We start from the raw sequence: 20,042 nt of genomic DNA on the forward strand, positions 1-20,042 counted from the left end.
TGTCTTGCATTGTAATGCTGCAAAAGGCTTTGGTGAAACTTTAAAGCAAATGGGTTTTCTGTTGTATCAAGCTAAGCAAGCAGAAATTCTATTGAAGACTGCTTTAAGTAAGTCTGTATCTTCTGATGTTATAGCCTTCAGAATCATTTTAACTGGTCGCAAAGTTTCACATAGCAATTCAAGTGTTTTCCAGTCATCGTCAGACACAGCTTCAGTTGACAGTACTACTGCACATAGAGCATTTGGAATGCAATTTTTCAATTTCAAAAATCTCTCAATCATATAGAATGTGCTATCCCATCTAGTCTTGCAATCTAATATAAGTTTATATTCTTTCCCATTAAATTTTGCTTTAACAAAATTCTGTAATATGTCATTTTTGGTAGGTGATTTTCGAAAAAGCTTGCAAATTTTTCTGACTTTGTTAATAGTTTGTGCAATATTGGCCATTGGATTGAAGAAATAAATGAGCTCATCGGTAAAGTCGGTTTGATAAAGCATGCCTTGCTGTCTTTCTTCAACTTCTTCATCATCACTACTTTCTTCATTATTTTTATTTTTAGCATTAGCATTAGTAGAGGCATTTGATGCAAGAAAGCAAGCTTATGCAGCATCAGCCAAAAAAAAAAAAAAAAAAAAGTAACATAAATAAATAAAAATAACCACTTCCACTTCACCCCTCTGTTCGTTCGAAATACCTGTCCAGCTGAGCCTTAAACTTATTTAGGCTATCAACTTCCACGACAAGGGATGGAAGTCTGTTCCACCCACCAACCACCCGCTGGCTAAAGGCAAATTTCCGCACATCTATCCTACATCTGTCTTTCCTCAATTTGAATTTATGCCCTCTCAGGTGATTTTTCTGAGCTAGAGGAAGAATCCCATCAGCATTGAGCATGCTCAAACCATTCAAGGCTTTGTACACCTCTATCAGATCACCCCGCTGGTGCCTAGTTTCCAGACACTGTAATTTGCAAAACTTAAGCCTTTCTTCGTAAGAGAACCCCTTTGTCCCATTCACCAATCTAGTTGCCCTTCTCTGTACTCGTTCCAGCAGCTCTACATCCTTCCTGAAATGAGGCCTCCAGGCCTGTATACAGTACTCTAGGTGTGGCCTGACCATTGCCTTATACAAGGGAATAATCACCTCCTTATCCCTTCTAGAAAAATTCCTATATATCATTGACAATACACCATGAGCTACTCTTGCAGCTCGTCTGCACTGCTCAGAGAACTTCATATCTGCCTGCACCACCACCCCCAGGTCCCTTTCATTCTCTACCACTGTCAGTGTAGTACCACAGAGTTGATACGTTGCTCTGGGGTTGCTGTTTCCCATATGTAGTACTTTACATTTGTCAATGTTAAACTTCATTTGCCACCTCGAAGCCAATCTGCTCAACCTTTCCAAATCCTGTTGCAGCAGCATAGTGTCAGTAGTGTCCTTGACAACCCTGCCAACCTTCGTATCGTCTGCAAACTTGGACATTAAGCCTGATATACCATCATCAATATCATTTATAAATACAGAAAACAATAAAGGCCCCAATACTGAACCCTGAGGGACTCCACTAATAACATTAGTCCACGATGAGCAGTGTCCATTGATTACCACTCTCTGTCTTCTCCCCCTCAACCACCCCTTTACCCATAGCAGCAACTTGCCTCCAATGCCACACTGCTCCAATTTGTGCAGCAGTCTTCCATGTGCAACAGTATCAAAAGCCTTTCTAAGATCCAAGTATATAATATCAAAGTTATTCCCTGCATCCAGTTCTTTTGTGACTGCATCATAGTATCCAATCAAATTGGTCAGGCAAGACTTCCCCTTAACAAAACCATGCTGTGTCCTAGCTATAACTGAAGTCTTGTCTAGATGATCCTGCAGTGCTTCTTTCACCAGTGCCTCCATTAATTTTCTGGGAACAGAAGTTAAACTCACAGGTCTATAATTACTTGTGTCAGCCTTTGATCCCCCTTTGTGAATTGGGGTCACATTTGCACATCTCCAGTCAATGGGTACCTCCCCTGAGTCCAAGGAAGCTCTCATAATTATGGCTAAGGGTTTGCTTACCTCCTTTGCTGCCTCCTTTAATATAACTGGATAGATCCCATCCACCCCAGGTGCCTTTCTTGTGTTTATCTTCAACAATTTCTCCTCCACTTTGCTCTCAGTTATTACAAGATTCTCTAGCTTACTGCTAGAGTTGAATACACCTCTGGCATTCCCCTCGCTGAATAACTCCTCATGTGTGAATGTCGATGCAAAATATTCATTTAGTTTGTTAGCTACCCGAGCAGGGTCATCAACAGTTGACCCATCGATCTCAAGTGGACCAATCTGATTCATCCCCTTCCTTCTAGAGTTTACATAAGTAAAGAACTCTTTGCTGTTTTTCTTCGCATCCCTTGCCAAGGATCTCTCGTAATCTGCCTTCGCCTGCCTAACCTCCTTTGTAACTTGGTTACAGATCAACTTGTATCTATCATAGGCGTCCGTGTCACGTGTTAATTTGTATGTATCCCATGCATTTTTCTTCTCTGCCATATGCCTCATTAGTTCATCTGACAACCATTTAGGCCTAAACCTTGAACAATATTTCTTAGTTGGTATGTAAAGCCTAGTAGCTTCCACGATAAGTTCTTTGAATGCTTCCCATTTTGAATTTGCTGTTGGCAATATCATCAGTTGATCTCACTGTATAGAATTTAAATACTGTCTCAGTCCATTGTAGTCGCCTTTACGAAAGCAATACCCCTTCCCTTTACCCCTAATGGTAGTTACCTCTTTGAGTAACTCCCACTTCAGCACACTGTGATCACTGCCACCAAGTGGTTCATTTATCTGCAGATTCTTAATGCATGAAGAATCACTACTGATAATCAAATCATGAGTATTACTCCCTCTAGTTGCCTCCCGAACATGCTGATGTAGAAAACAATCATCCAATAAATCCACAAAAGCCTTGCTACTGTGTGTGTGACCAGCCCCCAAATTCCAGTCAATATCTGGGAAATTAAAATCCCCCATTATAAGACTCTCTGATTTTCTTCATTGTCTTTGGGAGACTCAGAGACTGTGGCACCATAACTGATTGCTTTTTCATAAAGTACATCTATAACTGACAGATGTATCAATGGGCTATACACTGTTGATGATCAGGCGTAATTTGCTTGCCAAACTTAATCATCATTGCTGCTCTATCGGTGGTGCAGGCAACAATATCCTCATCCAAGTTCAAACCAAATTCCTTCAAGTGTCCATTCACAATTTGCTCAGTTCTTCTGCTATCAAGTGAACCATTAATCTCAATAAGACCTAATGACCAATGATTGTCTTTTGAATGCACATTTATATTCATATACCTTTTATTTTGTATAGACGTATATTCGTCTAGAGTCAATGAATACCGTGTACCCAAAACCAACGAATTTTTGAAATGCTGAATGAGTTCTTCTTTCTTAGTTTTATAATAATTCAGAACCATATTTTTAATTCCATTCACTGAGGCTGATGGTAATTTGTCGTATTTATTTCTCTGAAGGTGAAGGCTTGATTGTATAAACTCACTCTTGGCAATTGAATTAAAAGAAAATCCATCTAAAGCAGCTAATTTTGAAATCTTTTCTTCCATAGATTTTTTAACAATAAAGTTTTCTAATGTTCCTACCATTTTTACGGGAGGTTCACTATTATCTTGTTTAATGTCAATCTGATGCATTTTCTTTAAATGCAACATCAAAGATGATGTAGATCCTCCAGACAACTTCATTATCTTCTGACATTTTAAACATTGTGCTTCATCTTTGCTTTTTCGAGCAAAATAATTCCATACATTTAATTTCATCTTAGACATATTAAGAGTAATAAATATTAATTAGTAGGAATTTATATCACCGACAATTTTAAATAAAAATATTGAAGATAACAAAGGCACAATAACTATGCGTCACTCCCGCAAGCACTGAATGAAGAGTCTAAATGAGGCAAGTTTCAAAATTTTCACGAAAGAAATTTTTTATTTATTTACTTGCAATTTTTTTTCACCCAATTAAATCTATCGTATTTTCAAAATTACATAAAAGCTAAATTTGGTGAAGCTGTTTTTTGGAGAACATTTGATTGCAAATTTAATAGGAATAAAGAAGCAAAAAACTTTCTACGATTGAAATTTGATGCAATATTCAGCAAATCTGTTTCTAGCGGGTAACCATCAATAAGGCGCGTTCCATAACTTGCCTGGCGAACAAGATAGATGGAACAGAGAAATGTTGAGCATTTTCTTTTACGCTATCGCTCCGACTCACTCAGTCGTAAATGAGTACACCTGTATCGAGCCATGATACAGGTGGGAAGATAAAAGGTACCCCTCCTAGATTTGAGCCACTTGCCCATGAGATTCGTACCTACCTAAACATAAAATAAAATAAAATAAAAAACAGGTTTAAAACATAAAGCAGTTGAACGATCCAGACAAACGAACAAACAATTTCGCATCTACATTCACACATGAGGAGTTATTATGGGAAGGGAATGCCAAACTTTTATCAAACTCTAACAAGGAGCTAAAGGATTTTGTAATAGATGAGAGCAAAGTGGAGCAGAAATTGCTGAAGTTAAAGGAGGATTGCTAAAGGAGGCAGCAAAAGAAGTAAGCAAACCTTTAGCCATAATAATGAGAGCATCCTTGGATTCAGGGAAGGCCCCTACAGACTGGAGATGTGGAAATATATTCCCTATTCAGAAAGGAGGTTCAAAGGGTGACACGAGTAATTACAGACCTGTTAGTTTGACTAATGTTACGGGGAAATTATGGAGTCACTGGTTAAAGAAGCATTGCAGGATCATCTAGACAAGAGTGGAGTTATAGTTCAGATGCAGGATTTGTTAAGGGGAAGTCTTGTCTGACAAACATGATTGGATACTATGACATGGTCACAAAGGAACTGGATGCAAAAAAATAATTTTGATATCGTATACTTGGATTTCAGGAAAGCTTTGATGCATGCTGTTGCACACTGAAGACTGCTGTATAAATTGGAGCAGTATGGCATTAAGGGAAAGTTGTTGCTATTGATAAAGGGTGGTTGAGTGGAAGACGACAGAGAGTGGTAATCAATGGACGCTGCTATTCGTGGACTAATGTTATTAGTGGAGTCCCCTAGGGTTAGTGTTGGGCCTGCTGTTGTTTTGTATATTTATCAATGATATTGAGGAAGGTATGTCAGGCTTAATGCAAGGCTGGCAAGGTTGTTAATGATAGCATGCTACTACAACAAGATCTAGAAAAGTTTCGCAAATGGGCTGAGAAGTGGCAACTGAAGTTTAGCATTGACAAATGCAAAGTACTGCATTTGGGTAGAAGTAATCACAGAGAAACGTACCAACTGTGTGGTACTACACTTAGGGGGGTAAACAATGGAAAAGACCTGGGAGTAATTGTGCAGTCAGTATGAAGTTTTCTGAGCAATGCAGACAGGCTGCTAGAGCAGGTCATGGGGTATTGTCAATGATATATGGGAATTTTGCTAGTAGGGAAAGGAGGTGATTATCCCTTTGTATAAGGCAATGGTCATGCCACATCTTGAGTACTGTGTACAGGTCTGGAGGCCTAATTTTAGGAAGGATGTAGACCTACTGGAATGAGAACAGAGAAGTGCAATGAGAATGGTGAGTGGAACAAAGGATTGCTGTTACCAAGAATCACTTAAGTTCTGCAAATTGCAACGTCTGGAGATGGGCACCTGAGGTGTATAAGGCCTTGAATGATTTGAACAAGCTTAATGCTAATGGGATTCTTCCTCTTGCTCAGATCATACACCTGAGGGGGCATAAATTCAAGTTGAGGAAACACATGTGCAGAAATTTGCCTTTAGCCAGCAAGTGGTTGTTTGCTTGAAAAAACTTCCATCTGTCATTGTGGAAGCTGATAGCTTAAATAGATTCAAGGAAGAAGTGCACAAACTTTTGGAGCAAATGGAAAGGTTTTTTTTTTTTTTTTTTTTTTACTGATGCTGTATAACTTGCTTTCTTTTATCATATGCCTCTACTAATGCTGCTGCTAAGTGTGCAAACAAGATTCCTTGCTATATTCATCACTCCTTCCTTCATTTCATGATTTTAGGGATAAGATATTCATTATATAGAACAGGAACAGGATCTTATTGCATATTTGATGATGCACTTGTTTTTTTCTGGATCTTCCCTGATAATCCTGTCATGCAGAAATAGCAATCAGTGTGGTTGTGGTTCTTGCCACAGCATAGGAACAACAAATGGTGCACTTTTTTAATTTTCTCAGTTAGCCACATTCTCAGATTTGTAGTGCCAGTAATACATACAGCCATAAGTGGAGCCAAGTTTTGTCCTAATCACCACTCTTACAACCAAAGTACAAAGAATATGCACATTTAGTACTACTGTAGATTTTTTTCCTACGAGTTTTTATGAAGCTTTTATGAGTTTGAACATGTTAACCCAACATTACTACCAGCTATGAGCACATGCAAACGTTATGGTTGCAGGTAATAAAACAGATCAGTCTCATACCTCTTCCTTAAATTGTAGTAAGATATGTTTTATGGGTTAACACAAAAACCTGTACATGTAGAAATTGTGATGTGATGCATAATTTTAAGAATTATTTTCAAAATCTATACAAAATAATTGACTGCAAACAGTTGATATATTAGTGGAGGTAAAAACCATATTGTCCAGTGTAATTAAAAACCATCTATTTCATCAACACATGACTAACAAATTGTGAATAATTCAGAAAATTTTCTTATCCTATTCTAAAACTAACAAAAGATATCTGGACATATTCAGAAGATAAAATAAAAAATAAATAAGAAATGAATGTTGGTTACTTTTTATTTTTTCACCAATAGACTTGTTGAAATATTGCATTGGATTTCTATCTAAAAATTAGTTAACTAACTTTGAGTAAGTTCATCTGATTAGCTGAAAAACTGATTGAATGATTTCAGATTTGGTAATGGGATATATATATATATATACACTCTTGCCAAAAAGTTTGGAATCAAATTTAACTTTCCTTAATTTTCAAAGGCATTATTAAATTAGGAACAAATTGCTTACCAATTAAAATTTTCTATTATGTATAAAAATCAAAAAACTTATATTTGAAAATATTCCAGAAAGGTGCAGAAGACTCCTGAATGTGGTGAAATGGTGTAGATGATTCTAGAAATTTTGCAATAATATAAATTGAGCTGTAACTTATAAAAGTGAACACCCATTATTCAGAAAGGGTGTTTGGTGTAAGTTGTGTGTTTTTTTTTGTTAAACATGGTAAGGAATAAGGAAATGAGTGTTGAAAAAAGAAGTGCTATAATAACTTTGTATAAAGAAAGTTATTCCATGAAAAGTATTAGCAAAAGACTAGGTGTTTTATTTAAAGGAGTACAAATTACCAAAGAGACTGGCAGCTTAAAACACAAACCACGATTAGGATGACTGTGTGTTGCTATATGCAATCAACAACTTACTGCACGTGAAATCAGAGTCAAGTTCAATAGGAACAGAGAAACTCCTGTGTCTACATCTACTGTAAAACTTTGTCTTAAACAAGCAGGACTTCATGGTTGTGTAGTGGTCTGAAAACCCTTTATTAAAACTGGAAAATTGAAAGAAACGAATTAAAGAAGATTGACTTGGGCTAACAGCTAACAAAATTGAATAATTGAAGAATGGAAAAAAAACACTGTGAAAGGATGGATACAAATTTCAAATTTTTGGATCCAAGTGTAGTGTTTATGTGAGATGATCAACTGAAGGAAAAATGGTGCCTATGGTCAAGCAAAGGTTCCATCACGATGTGGGGTTGCTTCTACTTTTCTGGAGTGGGTGACGTCAGAATTGAATTAATTTTAAGAAAGGAAGGCTATAAAAACATTCTTGAACATAATGCAATATTCCTCTTGGCTTTGCTTTTGTGGAAGAATTTTATAACCCAAAGCACATCTTTACTTGACTACTGCATGCAGTAGTCAAGTAAAAATAAAAGAGAAAAAAGGAAGAAATAATTCTCACTTGACCACTGCATGCTAAATTTTGAACTCTTTCAATGTGTTCACCAATTTTGTGGTTTTGGATCAAGCAAATTTGAGGTCATTATGCACATCTTCTCGGCCATTCAGAAATATTTTATGCCACTCACGTATCATGTGCAAGACATTGTTTTGTCACCATAAACATTTTTCAAGGTAGTTCTGTTGGAATTTAGCTAAAAATTTGATGTTAATGTGTTGCTATAATTTTGACCACATATTTTCTACCAAAAGCAATAAAATGCATCGTACACAAAACAGGTGTGACACAAACACTATTCACCTGATTCAAACATACAAGCATTGATTCTAACAGCTGGTAAATCCATTTGAGATATATGACATAATTATTACTAAACATAAACATTCCATCTTATTTCTTTTTTTTTTTTTTTGCCAAGCCTTGTGTGTGTGTGTGTAGTTTGAAATATCAAGGACAACTCATTAGGTTAAAACCCCATTTCCTTCACTTGTGATGGTCAAGTACTGGTCCAACTGAAGAGAGACCTTTAATAATTCCTGTAGTCTCCAATAAGATTTGACCCCCACATGGGGGAGTTCAATAAGATTTGAAATCTTATTTTATTTTAAAATTATTTTGTTTTTATTATTAATTTAAGTAAATAAATAATTAATAAATAATTTAAAATTTTATTTTATTATTTTAATCTTACTGAACCCTCCAATGCACATTCAAATGCTTTACATGCCACAAGTGTGTGTCTAGAGTAAGTTCATCTGTTTGCAGGATGAAAAAATGCCGGAGAAAATACTGTAAAAAACTCTGCATCTCCACTCACTTAAATATAACTAACTCAGCCCATTTAAAATGCCTTAAAATCCCATTTAAAGTTACTCAGTCACTGACAGGTAGATAAATTCAGTAAAACACTTCTTTTCCAATATACTCAACCACTCCTCCAAAACATCAGTATTTCAAATTTCTAAAGGATAACATTAGAAAATGCAGTAGGTTATAAATATTTTACTTTGCCTAACATCATTTGACAATCTTAAAGAAGCTCATGTTCATATGAATAAACAGTGGCATAACATCATTATTTTTTCTCTGCGCGCGCGCACACACACACACACACACACACACACACACACACACACACACACACACACACACACACACACACACACACACACACACACACACACACACACACAGAGAGAGAGAGAGAGAGAGAGAGAGAGAGAGAGAGAGAGAGAGAGAGATACTCCATCAACTGAACTTACCCTGAGCCATGGTGAACTATCACAGCAGCAAGATCATACAATGTACTTCCACCCGAGGTTCCTCGAGTTTCATGCTAAAAAAAAACAGACAAAAAGGGAAAAACCTCAGCCATGCAATTGTTGCTTATCTAATTAATAACAAATATGGAAGAAATAAGGATCTATAAATTCCTCTTAAACAAGTTAACCTACGTTTGCTAAATAATTACTATACAATTGTCATAAAATGACTGGTAAAAATTGTAGTTGAATTTTTAAGAAAGTGAAAAAAATGTATTCCAGAATTTTTTAAAATCGCACATTTTTCTCCTTTAGTGCTATTGCTCAATCAGTAAGCCTCATTACCTAGCACAAATTGCAGCTATGTGGTTGGTTATATTGTGTTTGTGTGAGGTGGCAAAAAGTTTTGAAGTCATTTCAGATCAGCAAAGAGAGAGAGAGAGAGAGAGAAATAGAAGGGAATCACCAAGAAGGAGAAGAATGATGATATCCAGCTCAGGACCCTGGGTGTGCCAAGCCCATACTCACCAGATGTAAGCCTCCAGGGTTCTTAATATTCACTGAAATATGCTTTTCCTAAACTGCTCAAACAATAAAGTGTTTATTTAAAGATTTTAAATAAATACATTTTTTTTGTAAATACAGCAGACTCTTGAATTACCAGGATCGTTTTAACCGGGACACTTCAAGACTCAAAAATAAAAAAAAAAAAAAATCAACCAGAAATCATAAAATTCAAATAATAACTAGAATAGGTATAAATAGATGTTTTGCAAGTTGTAAATAAGCGACAAAAAGGGCGTTATAAAGTCGTCATTGGGAGATTATTATCTTTCAACCCCATTGTCTTCACACCAGATGCTAAAAAAATAAAAATAAAATAAAAAAAAGAGAACAAATGTTTAGTTAGTTTGTTTTAGTGTATCCCTTCAATTGTGTTCCATCGCACCAGAAAGGGAAAAAATTTTATTGCGCTTTCAATTAAAAAAAAAAAACTTGAAATTATTCAAAAGTTTGAATATGGTGCAGCATATACGCGACATCGTAAAAAATAAAAGGAAGCTATTAGATTTAAAATCAACATCAAAAAAAATAAAGGGAAGCATCATATTGGACACGCAAGTAGTGCAGTAGTGCGTGGTAAGTTTTTTTATCTATCGTCATATTTTTTACGTAGGTTGCTGAACATTTTTGTATATAGTAAGTCCCTGACTTATGTAACTTCGAACTTACGTTAATTTTTTTCACTGAAATTTTTTTTTCTTTATACGATTGTAAAATTTAAAATAGAATAATGATAATAAACAATCAATACCGATGATCTCGGCACACACAAATTGCACAAGCGAGATATGGAGTAACAAGCTTAAAAACAGGAAAAAAGATAAGATCCTTAAAATTTATTTAGGTTTTTTGTTATATGACTGAAGAATTCAGTGAAGGGGACACACATTTCACTATAATAACGTAAAATCCCACAAAATTCCAGCTATCGGTATTAACGCAAATGCAATACGATCGAGTTTACTATCCATTTATAATGAATTGCACTAATAGGCCCAATAACCCGGGAAGTGCAAATTGTTTTATGGTAGCGACCTCCAGAAATGTGTTTTAGTAAAATGTGAGTTCGCGTGGGATGATAATAGTGAGTTTTTGCTTTAACCCGGTGAAGTTCTTTTCAGAAAATTTCCTTTTGACTGTTATCATGGTGCCGACTAAGAGAATAAGTGCCAGTGATACTAGTAAATTTATCAAGAAAAGGAAAGCGAAAGAGTTGCATCAGACAATTTAAATAATAAGGATGTATGAAAATGGCCAAACATTAACAAGTATCGCACGGAATCCAGATTTGCCAGTGGCAACGGTGAACACAATAATAAAGGGGAATACCAGAAGTGGTGAAGAGATCGGCACCAATGAAGTCAACTATGATAACCAAGGCTACAAAACATATATATCAGTTTTTACTGACAATTTCTTCCTTTAATGTTTTCTTTTTTTTTACGTGCCATTCCAGCAACTTCACTGCTGTCCCCAGATAGTTTTTAATTGAACTAATTAAAAATATATAACTATTTTTCTTCATTCTTCCGAAGAATTATGTGGTTTTTGTAATTTTGGTATATCACGGATATAGGAGCAATATTTTATTAGTCATTCCTGAGTTACGTAAAACTCGACTATTAAAATTAATCGTAAGAAGTCCTGGAACATATAAATTGGGGAATAGCTGTATTTTTGGATTAATCGGGATTTTTATTTTACCATCTACCTTGGAAAATCGAGAGTCTACTGTACTTTAAATATGCTCTAATTTATGACTTAACAACTTCTTTTCGAGTGAACTGAAATCAACAACTGTTTTTATGACTGCAACAGAAAGTAGTCATAAACGAGTATGCTTTAGAGCAGGCAGCATTAGCAAGTGGAAATCCTGAGAGATCTGTGTCCCCCCCCCCTTTATAATTTTCACTGATATTTATGTAGGAGTATGGGGGGGGAGGTTGTCAAAGTTTGCTGAAGATTTTAAGGCTTGGAGTGTTGTTAACACCAGCATAGCCAGAACTAGGCCATGCTCCTTAAAAATGATAAATTCTGATTAAAATATGGTCTAAAAGATGGTGTATAAAGTTGAATATTCTAATTTTAAATTAGAATATTAAATTAATTAATTGTATTAATTGAATATTAGAAAATTAATTGTACACTGGATGGGGATGCTGAAACTTGGGAATGACTCAGACTTGAGGGGAGGAGAGGGAGGGTTAAAGATGGTTCAGGACAGAAAAGACAGAAGTTAATGACAAAATTTGACATGAAATTTAGCCTGAAGTGTAAACAGGTGGCCAGGAAAGTATGCAGTGTACTATCAATGATTTATCAGGATTTTATTAGTAGGGAGAAGGACATCATTATTTCTCTACATAAAACAATGATGTGTGACTGCATGCTAAATACTGTATACTGGTCTTGAAGCCATAACTAAAAAAAGACAGCTTCTAGGAGGGTTCAAAGAAAAACAACCAGATTGGTGAGGGGTGCTAATCAATATCTAAATGAAGAACAGTTTAGAAGGTACAGACTGCAAAGTATACAATTAGACATCTTAGGGAAGACCCAACTAAGATATATAATGCTTTGAAGCGTATCAGTAAAACGAACAAAGGTGATAGGAGAAACAACTATGGCACCAAAATATGAAATCTTAGAGAATAAGTGAAGGCTGGATCTCAAGAAGTTTATGTTTGGGCAATGTGCTGATCAGAACAAATCCCCCCCCCCCACCCAAGGTGTCTTGGGTAGAGAATTTGAAAAAGTTCAAGGTGGAATTACATGATGGGCACTTTTTTTGGCAATGAGAAGAAAAGTATAAGCATCTGAACGTTTTTTTCTTTTTCTTTTTGGAATGTGCAGATAAGTCCCATTTCCTTGTAAAATTATGTAATGGCATCTGCCCTTATTTTCATAGGTATATTTTTGTAAACTACAAAATATAACTAATAATAAACAATAAAGTTAAATAAAATTAAATATAAAGTATTAAATATAAAAACTACAAAATAGTTTGTAGAACAATTTTGTAAAACTAAAAAATTGCCAATGAAAGAAATCATATCTCCCAAAATTCCTTATAATTTGTTCACTATCTTACAGCATATCTGTTAAATAAATGTTTTCCACACTAATTTTTTTTTTAATTCTCAAAGACCATTGTTATGTATAGGTACTTACACAATATAATAATGTAGCTTAATTTAATTTATTATGGTACTCATCTTTTTATAATCTCCATTGATGTTAGAATAAAATGGATGATAATTTTAAATTTAAGTTAGCGTGAATAAGTTAGGATAAAAACACAATTAAAATATGCGCAAGGAAGTAGAAGTGCACGTCTTCGTCCTTGGTTGTCAATGTTGAAATTGGAACAGTTGAAGTTATATGGTTGAAAACAGAAGGCCAATAGCCATAACAAGTGGCTTCCATTTTACACATCTTCAGTTGGCAATGGTAGAATGAGAGTGAACGCGTGTATTTAAGAAGACTAAGTTCCCGGGATGCTCCTAGATACACGTGGGAATCTCAGGTACATGAGATTCCAGACCGGTGCTATGTTATAGGGTAGTTTGGAATTTAATACTTGGAGAGTGGAATGGCAGCAAAACCATTCTATAACTAGGGCTTCATATTGGAAAATTTTAAAACTGGATTTTAATTTGATAATAGGAATGGCTGAATCTACTAAGGGGGTGTGGTTGTAGGATTGAACATGTGTTGCTAATTCGGCATTGGACTGTCCCATCCTAAAGCTATTGTAGTGGTAGTACGCACGTGTGTTTGATGTTTTGATGGAACCGTATTTTGTGGCGGTGCTACCAATGTAGCAAGCATTACAGTTATGTTGACATTTTATTAAGTAGACAATATTCATGTCACTAATGTGGTAATTGTGTGTGTCTTTATATGAGTTGAATAATGAACCTAGTTTATTATAAAATGAGAATGTAAGAGTGATATCGGTATCTTTGAATAAATGGCGGAATTGATTGGCAAAATTACTATGGTAAGGGAGGATAATACGTGAATTATTATTGGAAATGTGTTTGGGTGGGTTGTTAATATTATTTTGGACTGTGATAATAGTTTGTTTGATTAATTGAATAAGATATTTCCTAAATATGAATTTACTTGTAAGATATTGAAGTTCATTATTAAGGTTGTAATGTGTGGAACTGTATTTTATAGCATTGTAAATTTGATTATAAAGGACCGCTTTTTTTGTGTTAAGGGGATGATGCGATTCAAAGTGTAAGTATTTGCCCGTGTGAGTTTTTTTCTAAAAATTCTTGTTCCTAGTTTTGTATCGCTTCTGTATATAGTGAGGTTTAGAAAATTAATTTATCCATTTTCTTCTAAATTCCAGGGTATATTTTAATCTATTATGCATGGAATTAAATTTAACGAAAAGATTATTATTACGGATTTGTGCCCTTTTAAGAGGACATCATCAGCGTATCGTATAAATAATTTAATATCTGGGGGGCATGGTTGTAATATATGATTTTCTATGGAGGCTAGGTAAATTTCAGATGGGGGGGGGCTGGGATCTCTAATCCCATAGGTAGGCCATAGGTTTGCTGGTTTGTTTGTTTGTTATTTGGTTTTTAGGAGCATTAGCAACTAAGGCCATATTGCTCCGGGATATGCGGTGGTCATTCCCTGACCTTTCCGCATCCTCCGTATTTGGTGGTGGGTTTGCTGGTAAATCTGATTAAGAAATCAGAAGTATCTGGCATCTAATAGAAAGGTTGTGAGCTCCAGTATGCTATTAATTGAGAGGGAAGTGTGATTGGATAAGGTTTTGTCCTCTGTTAAGAAATTACGTAAGATTTGTAATGTTGACGGCAAATGTACATTAGTGTACAACGATGTTGTTATTGTTTGTTATTTGGTTTTTAGGAGCATTAGCAACTAAGGCCATATAGCTCCGTGGATATGTGGTGGTCATTTCCTGACCTTTCCGCATCCTTTGTATTTGGTGGTGACGGGCTCGAACCCTGGTCTAATCAAGAAGCGTGTGCTACGTACGTATACAATGAGACTACGTCAAAAGAAGCTAGGATGTCATTATTGGTTATTGTAATAGAATTTATTTTTTCAAAGGTTTGGGAGGTATTGTTTACTTTGAATTTCGAAAATCTGGTGAGGGGGGAGATAATTTCAGCATTAGCATTAGTAGAGGCATATGATGCAAGAAAGCAAGCTTATGCAGCATCAGCCAAAAAAAAAAAAAAAAACCACTTCCACTTCACCCCTCCGTTGGTTCAAAATACCTGTCCAGCTGAGACTTAAATTTATTTAGGCTATCAACTTCCACAACAAGGGATGGAAGTCTGTTCCACCAACCAACTACCCGCTGGCTAAAGGCAAATTTCCGTACATCTATCCTACATCTGTCTTTCCTCAATTTGAATTTATGCCCTCTCAGGTGATTATTCTGAGCAAGAGGCAGTATCCCATCAGCATTGAGCATTTTCAAACTATTCAAGGCTTTGTACACCTCTATTAGATCACCTCGCCGGTACCTAGTCTCCAGACACTGTAATTTGCAAAACTTAAGCCTTTCTTCGTAAGAGCAACCCTTTGTTCCGTTCACTAACCTTGTTGCCCTTCTCTGTACTCGTTCCAGCAGCTATACATCCTTCTTGAAATGAGGCCTCCAGACCTGTATACAGTACTCAAGGTGCGGCCTGACCATTGCCTTATACAAGGGAATAATCACCTCCCTATCCCTGCTAGAAAAATTCCTGTATATCATTGATAAGACACCATGAGCTACTCTTGCAGCCCATCTGCACTGCTCAGAGAACTTCATAATCTGCAATATCACTTATAAAAATGTTGTACTGGAAGTATACGATTTCAGAGAATGTAGACCTAGTGGTTTGTGATAAAAAAATATTACATTGAAAGGGGTTTGCAAGTCAAAAAAGGTTGGGAACCGCTGCTTTATGACATCCCTTAGGTTGTACAGTAGGGATGCACATATGACTCCATAGTGGCTATCTGTTTGTGTTACAAGAAGGGACTGTACAAAATTCCCTCAGCATCTCAAAAAATAGTGACCATAACCTTGCCAGCTAAATGTTGTGTCTGAAATTTTTTGGGTGGGGAAGAATCCTTGTGTTTCCATTGCATTGACTCTTGCTTGGTCACAGGATTCCAGTGATGAACCCATGTTTCATCATCTGTAACAATTCTGGAGATGAAAGTTCTCTTCCATCCATAAAGCTCTAAATTCTCCTCACAACACCGTATTCTGAATTGCTTCTGCACAGGGGTCAGAAATCTTGGGACCAACCTTGCACTGACCTTAAAAAAGTAAAGTGCAGCCATTATCAACCCACTGCAGGATGGAAGCCTCCTTGACAATTCATGTTGAGGGAAATGGACCATAATCTACCATGCTGGTCCAGTGCGGGTTGGCAGATCGACCGTATTTAGCAGGCAGGGGCTTGAACCCCGGTCTACTCAAAGAGCGTGTGCTACTGCACTCCCACTCCCGCTCCTGCCTACTCGGCTACGACCTTAGTTCCCAAATGTTCATGGAGGATGGTCATAACGGCTTCCTCAGATATGTTACATCCCTGAGAGATTTGGGATACCTTTAAATGTCTGTCATTCAGCACAAGGGCTTCCACAGCTTGGCACATTTCTGGAGTGGTCACTGTCACAGAACTTTCTGGACATGGATCATCTTCGATGGACTCTCTACCCCCACTTGAATTGTTTTGACAACAATTTCATCCAGTACTCTGAAAGTGCATTGTTGCCATACACAGCCACCATCCTTTCGTGAACAGCCTTTGGCCCATTTTCTTCTTTTGTGAGAAACCTGATGACTGAATGATGCTCCAATTTCAGCAAATCCATAATTTAATATAGGTTAGAGCAGCACAACTTAAAAACACAGTGGGATCAAAATTAGTATGATTCAAGTTGGGATATTATTATTATTAGCCATGTGGTACAAGGAAGCCTGAGGCTTATGCTGCATCAGCCAAAAAAATGAGTACAGAGAGAGAGAGAGAGAGAGAGAGAGAGAGAGAGAGAGAGAGAGAGAGAGAGAGAGAGAGAATCACCAAAAAAGAAGAATGATTATATCCAGCTCAGGAGGATCCTGGTGTACCAAGCCCATACTCACCAGATGTGAGCCCCTAGGGTTGTGTAGGTAGATAATTTATTGAATGCCCCTTGTACACAGAAGGGTTTTATACTGTGTTTATAATAATAATAGTTATTACAAATTCATAAAAAGTATATTTTTTAAGAATATTTTCCTGTAATTCAAATACTTTACCATATTTGCAAGCATAAATTTGCTCATATCAAGTCCTTTAACAGGAAAATCTACATAATTATCCAGTTTTGTCCTAAAGTAGTTGCTCCATCGAAAACGCTTCAGATGTAAACAAAGCACCTAAAAGTGGAGGGGGGATAAGAAATTTGAATTATTTATTTTTTCTGAGAGAATATTTACAAACTTTGAATACTAATTACATTTAAAACTCATATATACTCACATAAAAATTCATACTTGCTTTTATTAAGACCAAAATTTTCATTTCTGCTTGAGTCTGAAATTTTTATTTACTTAATTAAATTATTTTAATTAAATCCAAGTATATGATATCAAAATTATTTTTTGCAATAGGTTCCTTTGTGACCACATCGTAGTATCCAATCAAATTGGTCAGACAAGATCTCCCCTTAACAAACCAAACTGTGTCTGAACTATTACTGCATTATTCTAGATGATCCTGCAACACTTCTTTAACTAATGAGTACATTATTTTTCCCAAAACAGAAGTTAAACTAACAGATCTATAATTATTTATGTCACCTTTTGAACTCCCTTTGTGAATTCGGGATACATTAGCACATCTCCAGTTCATGGGGACCTCTCTTGAATCTAAGGATATTCTCATAATTATGGATAAGAGTTTGCTTACTTCCCAATTGTTGGAGGGATCAGAACAGGTGATGTGGAAAGTTTTTTTTTTTCTTGCCGATGCTGTATAAGCTTACTTTCTTGCATCATTTGCTACTAGCTAATACTATTCATGAAAATGCAGATATGCAAAAATTGTTTCACCAAAGACCAGGATAAATTCTAGATAATCCAAATGCTATGTGGCTATCATATAAAATACAGAGCAAGCCAGAACCCACATATAAATGTTTTATGCAGTATCTCAGAAAGTATACTAAGTAAACATGAACCAAAAAAAAAGGGGTTTAACAAACATATTGGATACATAGAAATGAATGCATTAGTTGTGTTAACTGTTCAAAATATCTGCCACTACATGTACAGGGTATTTGTGATTTATGGTGGGTTGCATTCCTGTAAAACACACGTAAACAAAGATTTATCATATTAAGACCTATTATCCCACAGAAATACATTAAAATTCATGGAGATGTGTCACCAACAGTCACCAACATAACAATATTTTGCCTTATTTTATGCAGATAAATTAAAATTAATAGAATTTTTTTTATAATTAACAGAAATAAGATGAAATGAAATTTGTAACGAAAAATTATGTACAGTATACAAAATGACTATTTTCAATAAAACATTCAACTGAAAGTGTATAGTGCAATAAAAAATACAGATAACCTTTAAATCCCTGTAAATTAACATGTGATCATAAAAAAAGAAATTAAAAAAAAAATAATAATAAAACATATAGCATTGAACTTTTATCTTATGAGGGGTGTTTGAAAAGTTCATGGCCTGAGTATGAAGGGTTTATTTGAGGAGTCTGGTAACATGTTACTTGTTCAAAAGAGTCCCCTTCGGAGTCAATACACATTTGCTATCAATACTGCAATGCACTGATTCCACTGATTCCAGCTGTAAATAAAGCTTTCTTTTGGGCCTCCAGGATTGTATCCACTGCAGTAATCACTGTTGGTGGGAAAATGGAAGCCAGTCAGGTATTTTTTCAAATTAGAAAATAGGTGAAAGTCCAATGGCTAGATCTGGTGAATACGGGAGATGGTCCAAGATTTCAAAGCTGCACTCATGAAGTTCAGCCATGGCCTGTGAGCAGGCACATAATCCTGGTGAAAGAAGATCCCTTTGTCGAGTTTTCCCCTCATTGTTTGTCTTTGATGTTTTCATGCAAATGCCTTATAGGGTCTGTGTAATATGCCCCTGTGAGTGACTGGCATTTCTGAAGGTAATTCACTAGCAATGCTCCATCAGCATTCCAATAAACTGATGCCATCATCTTGTCAGCAGGAGTCGACTTGGCTTTCTTTGAAGGGGGAAAAGAGCTGTGTTTTTATTGTTTGGAATGCTCCTTTCCCTCTCTGCTGAAAGTGATGACCCCATGTCTCATCCATGGTCACAAACCTTGCAAGGAAATCTGCAGGGTCTGCTTGAAAACAATGTACATTTTCACTTAACTTGACAACTCTAGGGCATTTTTTAATCTGCTGTCAACTACTTTGGGACCCATCATGCCGACACCTGTTTCATAGCTAGAACCTTTATTATTATGTTATATTACCAGTGTCTTGGGCATCTCATCTGAACACACATTCAGATGAGATGCCCAAAACACTGGCAATGTACCTAACTATCACTCATCACCAGATCATGCACAATGTCAACAACTTCTATATTGATGAATGTTGCAAGTTTTCCATAGTGTGGGTCATCTTTCAGGCTCTCCCTCCCTTGTTTAAATTCTGCTGCCCATTTCTTAACCATGGAATGGGAAATGGCATCCTCCCCCAGTGTTGTATCCATACCTCATAAATTGCCTTTTGCATTAGTTCCTTTTTTCCAAAATATTGGATGACTGCATGGTGACTGATTTTGTCCATCTTTCCTCATCCACACAGCTTTATTGATTTCAGGACCTGTTATAAAAAAAAAAAAAAAGAAAAAAAAAAAAAAAAAAAGATGTTATTGAAACTACATGAAACTCTGTAGGTTACAATTTGAAGTGTCATATGTTCAAGTACAGAAATTTTTAATATGGTACCATTACCCAGGGCCGGCTCAAGCTTTCTTGGCACCTTAGGCAAAAATTTTAAATTGTGCTCTTTGATATTGATTAGTGATGTAAAAATCCATCTTTGCTGCAAAACTTATAGAAGTAGTCAGATAAGGTTGTTTTGATCCACAATAAGGAACATCC

General features: G+C 36.0%; 1 protein-coding gene across 2 annotated transcripts in view; it reads right to left on the bottom strand.

Moving 5' to 3' along the window:
* LOC150080666 (ubiquitin carboxyl-terminal hydrolase 3-like) overlaps window positions 1–20,042 on the bottom strand; it is a 267,339-nt gene that overhangs the window by 11,398 nt on the left and 235,899 nt on the right. For both annotated transcript variants that reach the window (XM_090381307.1, XM_090381308.1), the window contains exons 12-13: window positions 17,183–17,302; window positions 9,319–9,392 (exon numbers count right to left, since the gene is read on the bottom strand). In XM_090381307.1, the coding sequence (XP_090237433.1) occupies window positions 9,319–9,392; window positions 17,183–17,302 (194 nt within the window). The remainder of the gene's footprint in view (window positions 1–9,318; window positions 9,393–17,182; window positions 17,303–20,042) is intronic.

The sequence above is a fragment of the Mastigoproctus giganteus genome, chromosome 9, assembly GCF_048544385.1.
Source record: "Mastigoproctus giganteus isolate SK-2022 chromosome 9, ASM4854438v1, whole genome shotgun sequence".
Lineage (NCBI taxonomy): Eukaryota > Metazoa > Arthropoda > Arachnida > Uropygi > Thelyphonidae > Mastigoproctus > Mastigoproctus giganteus.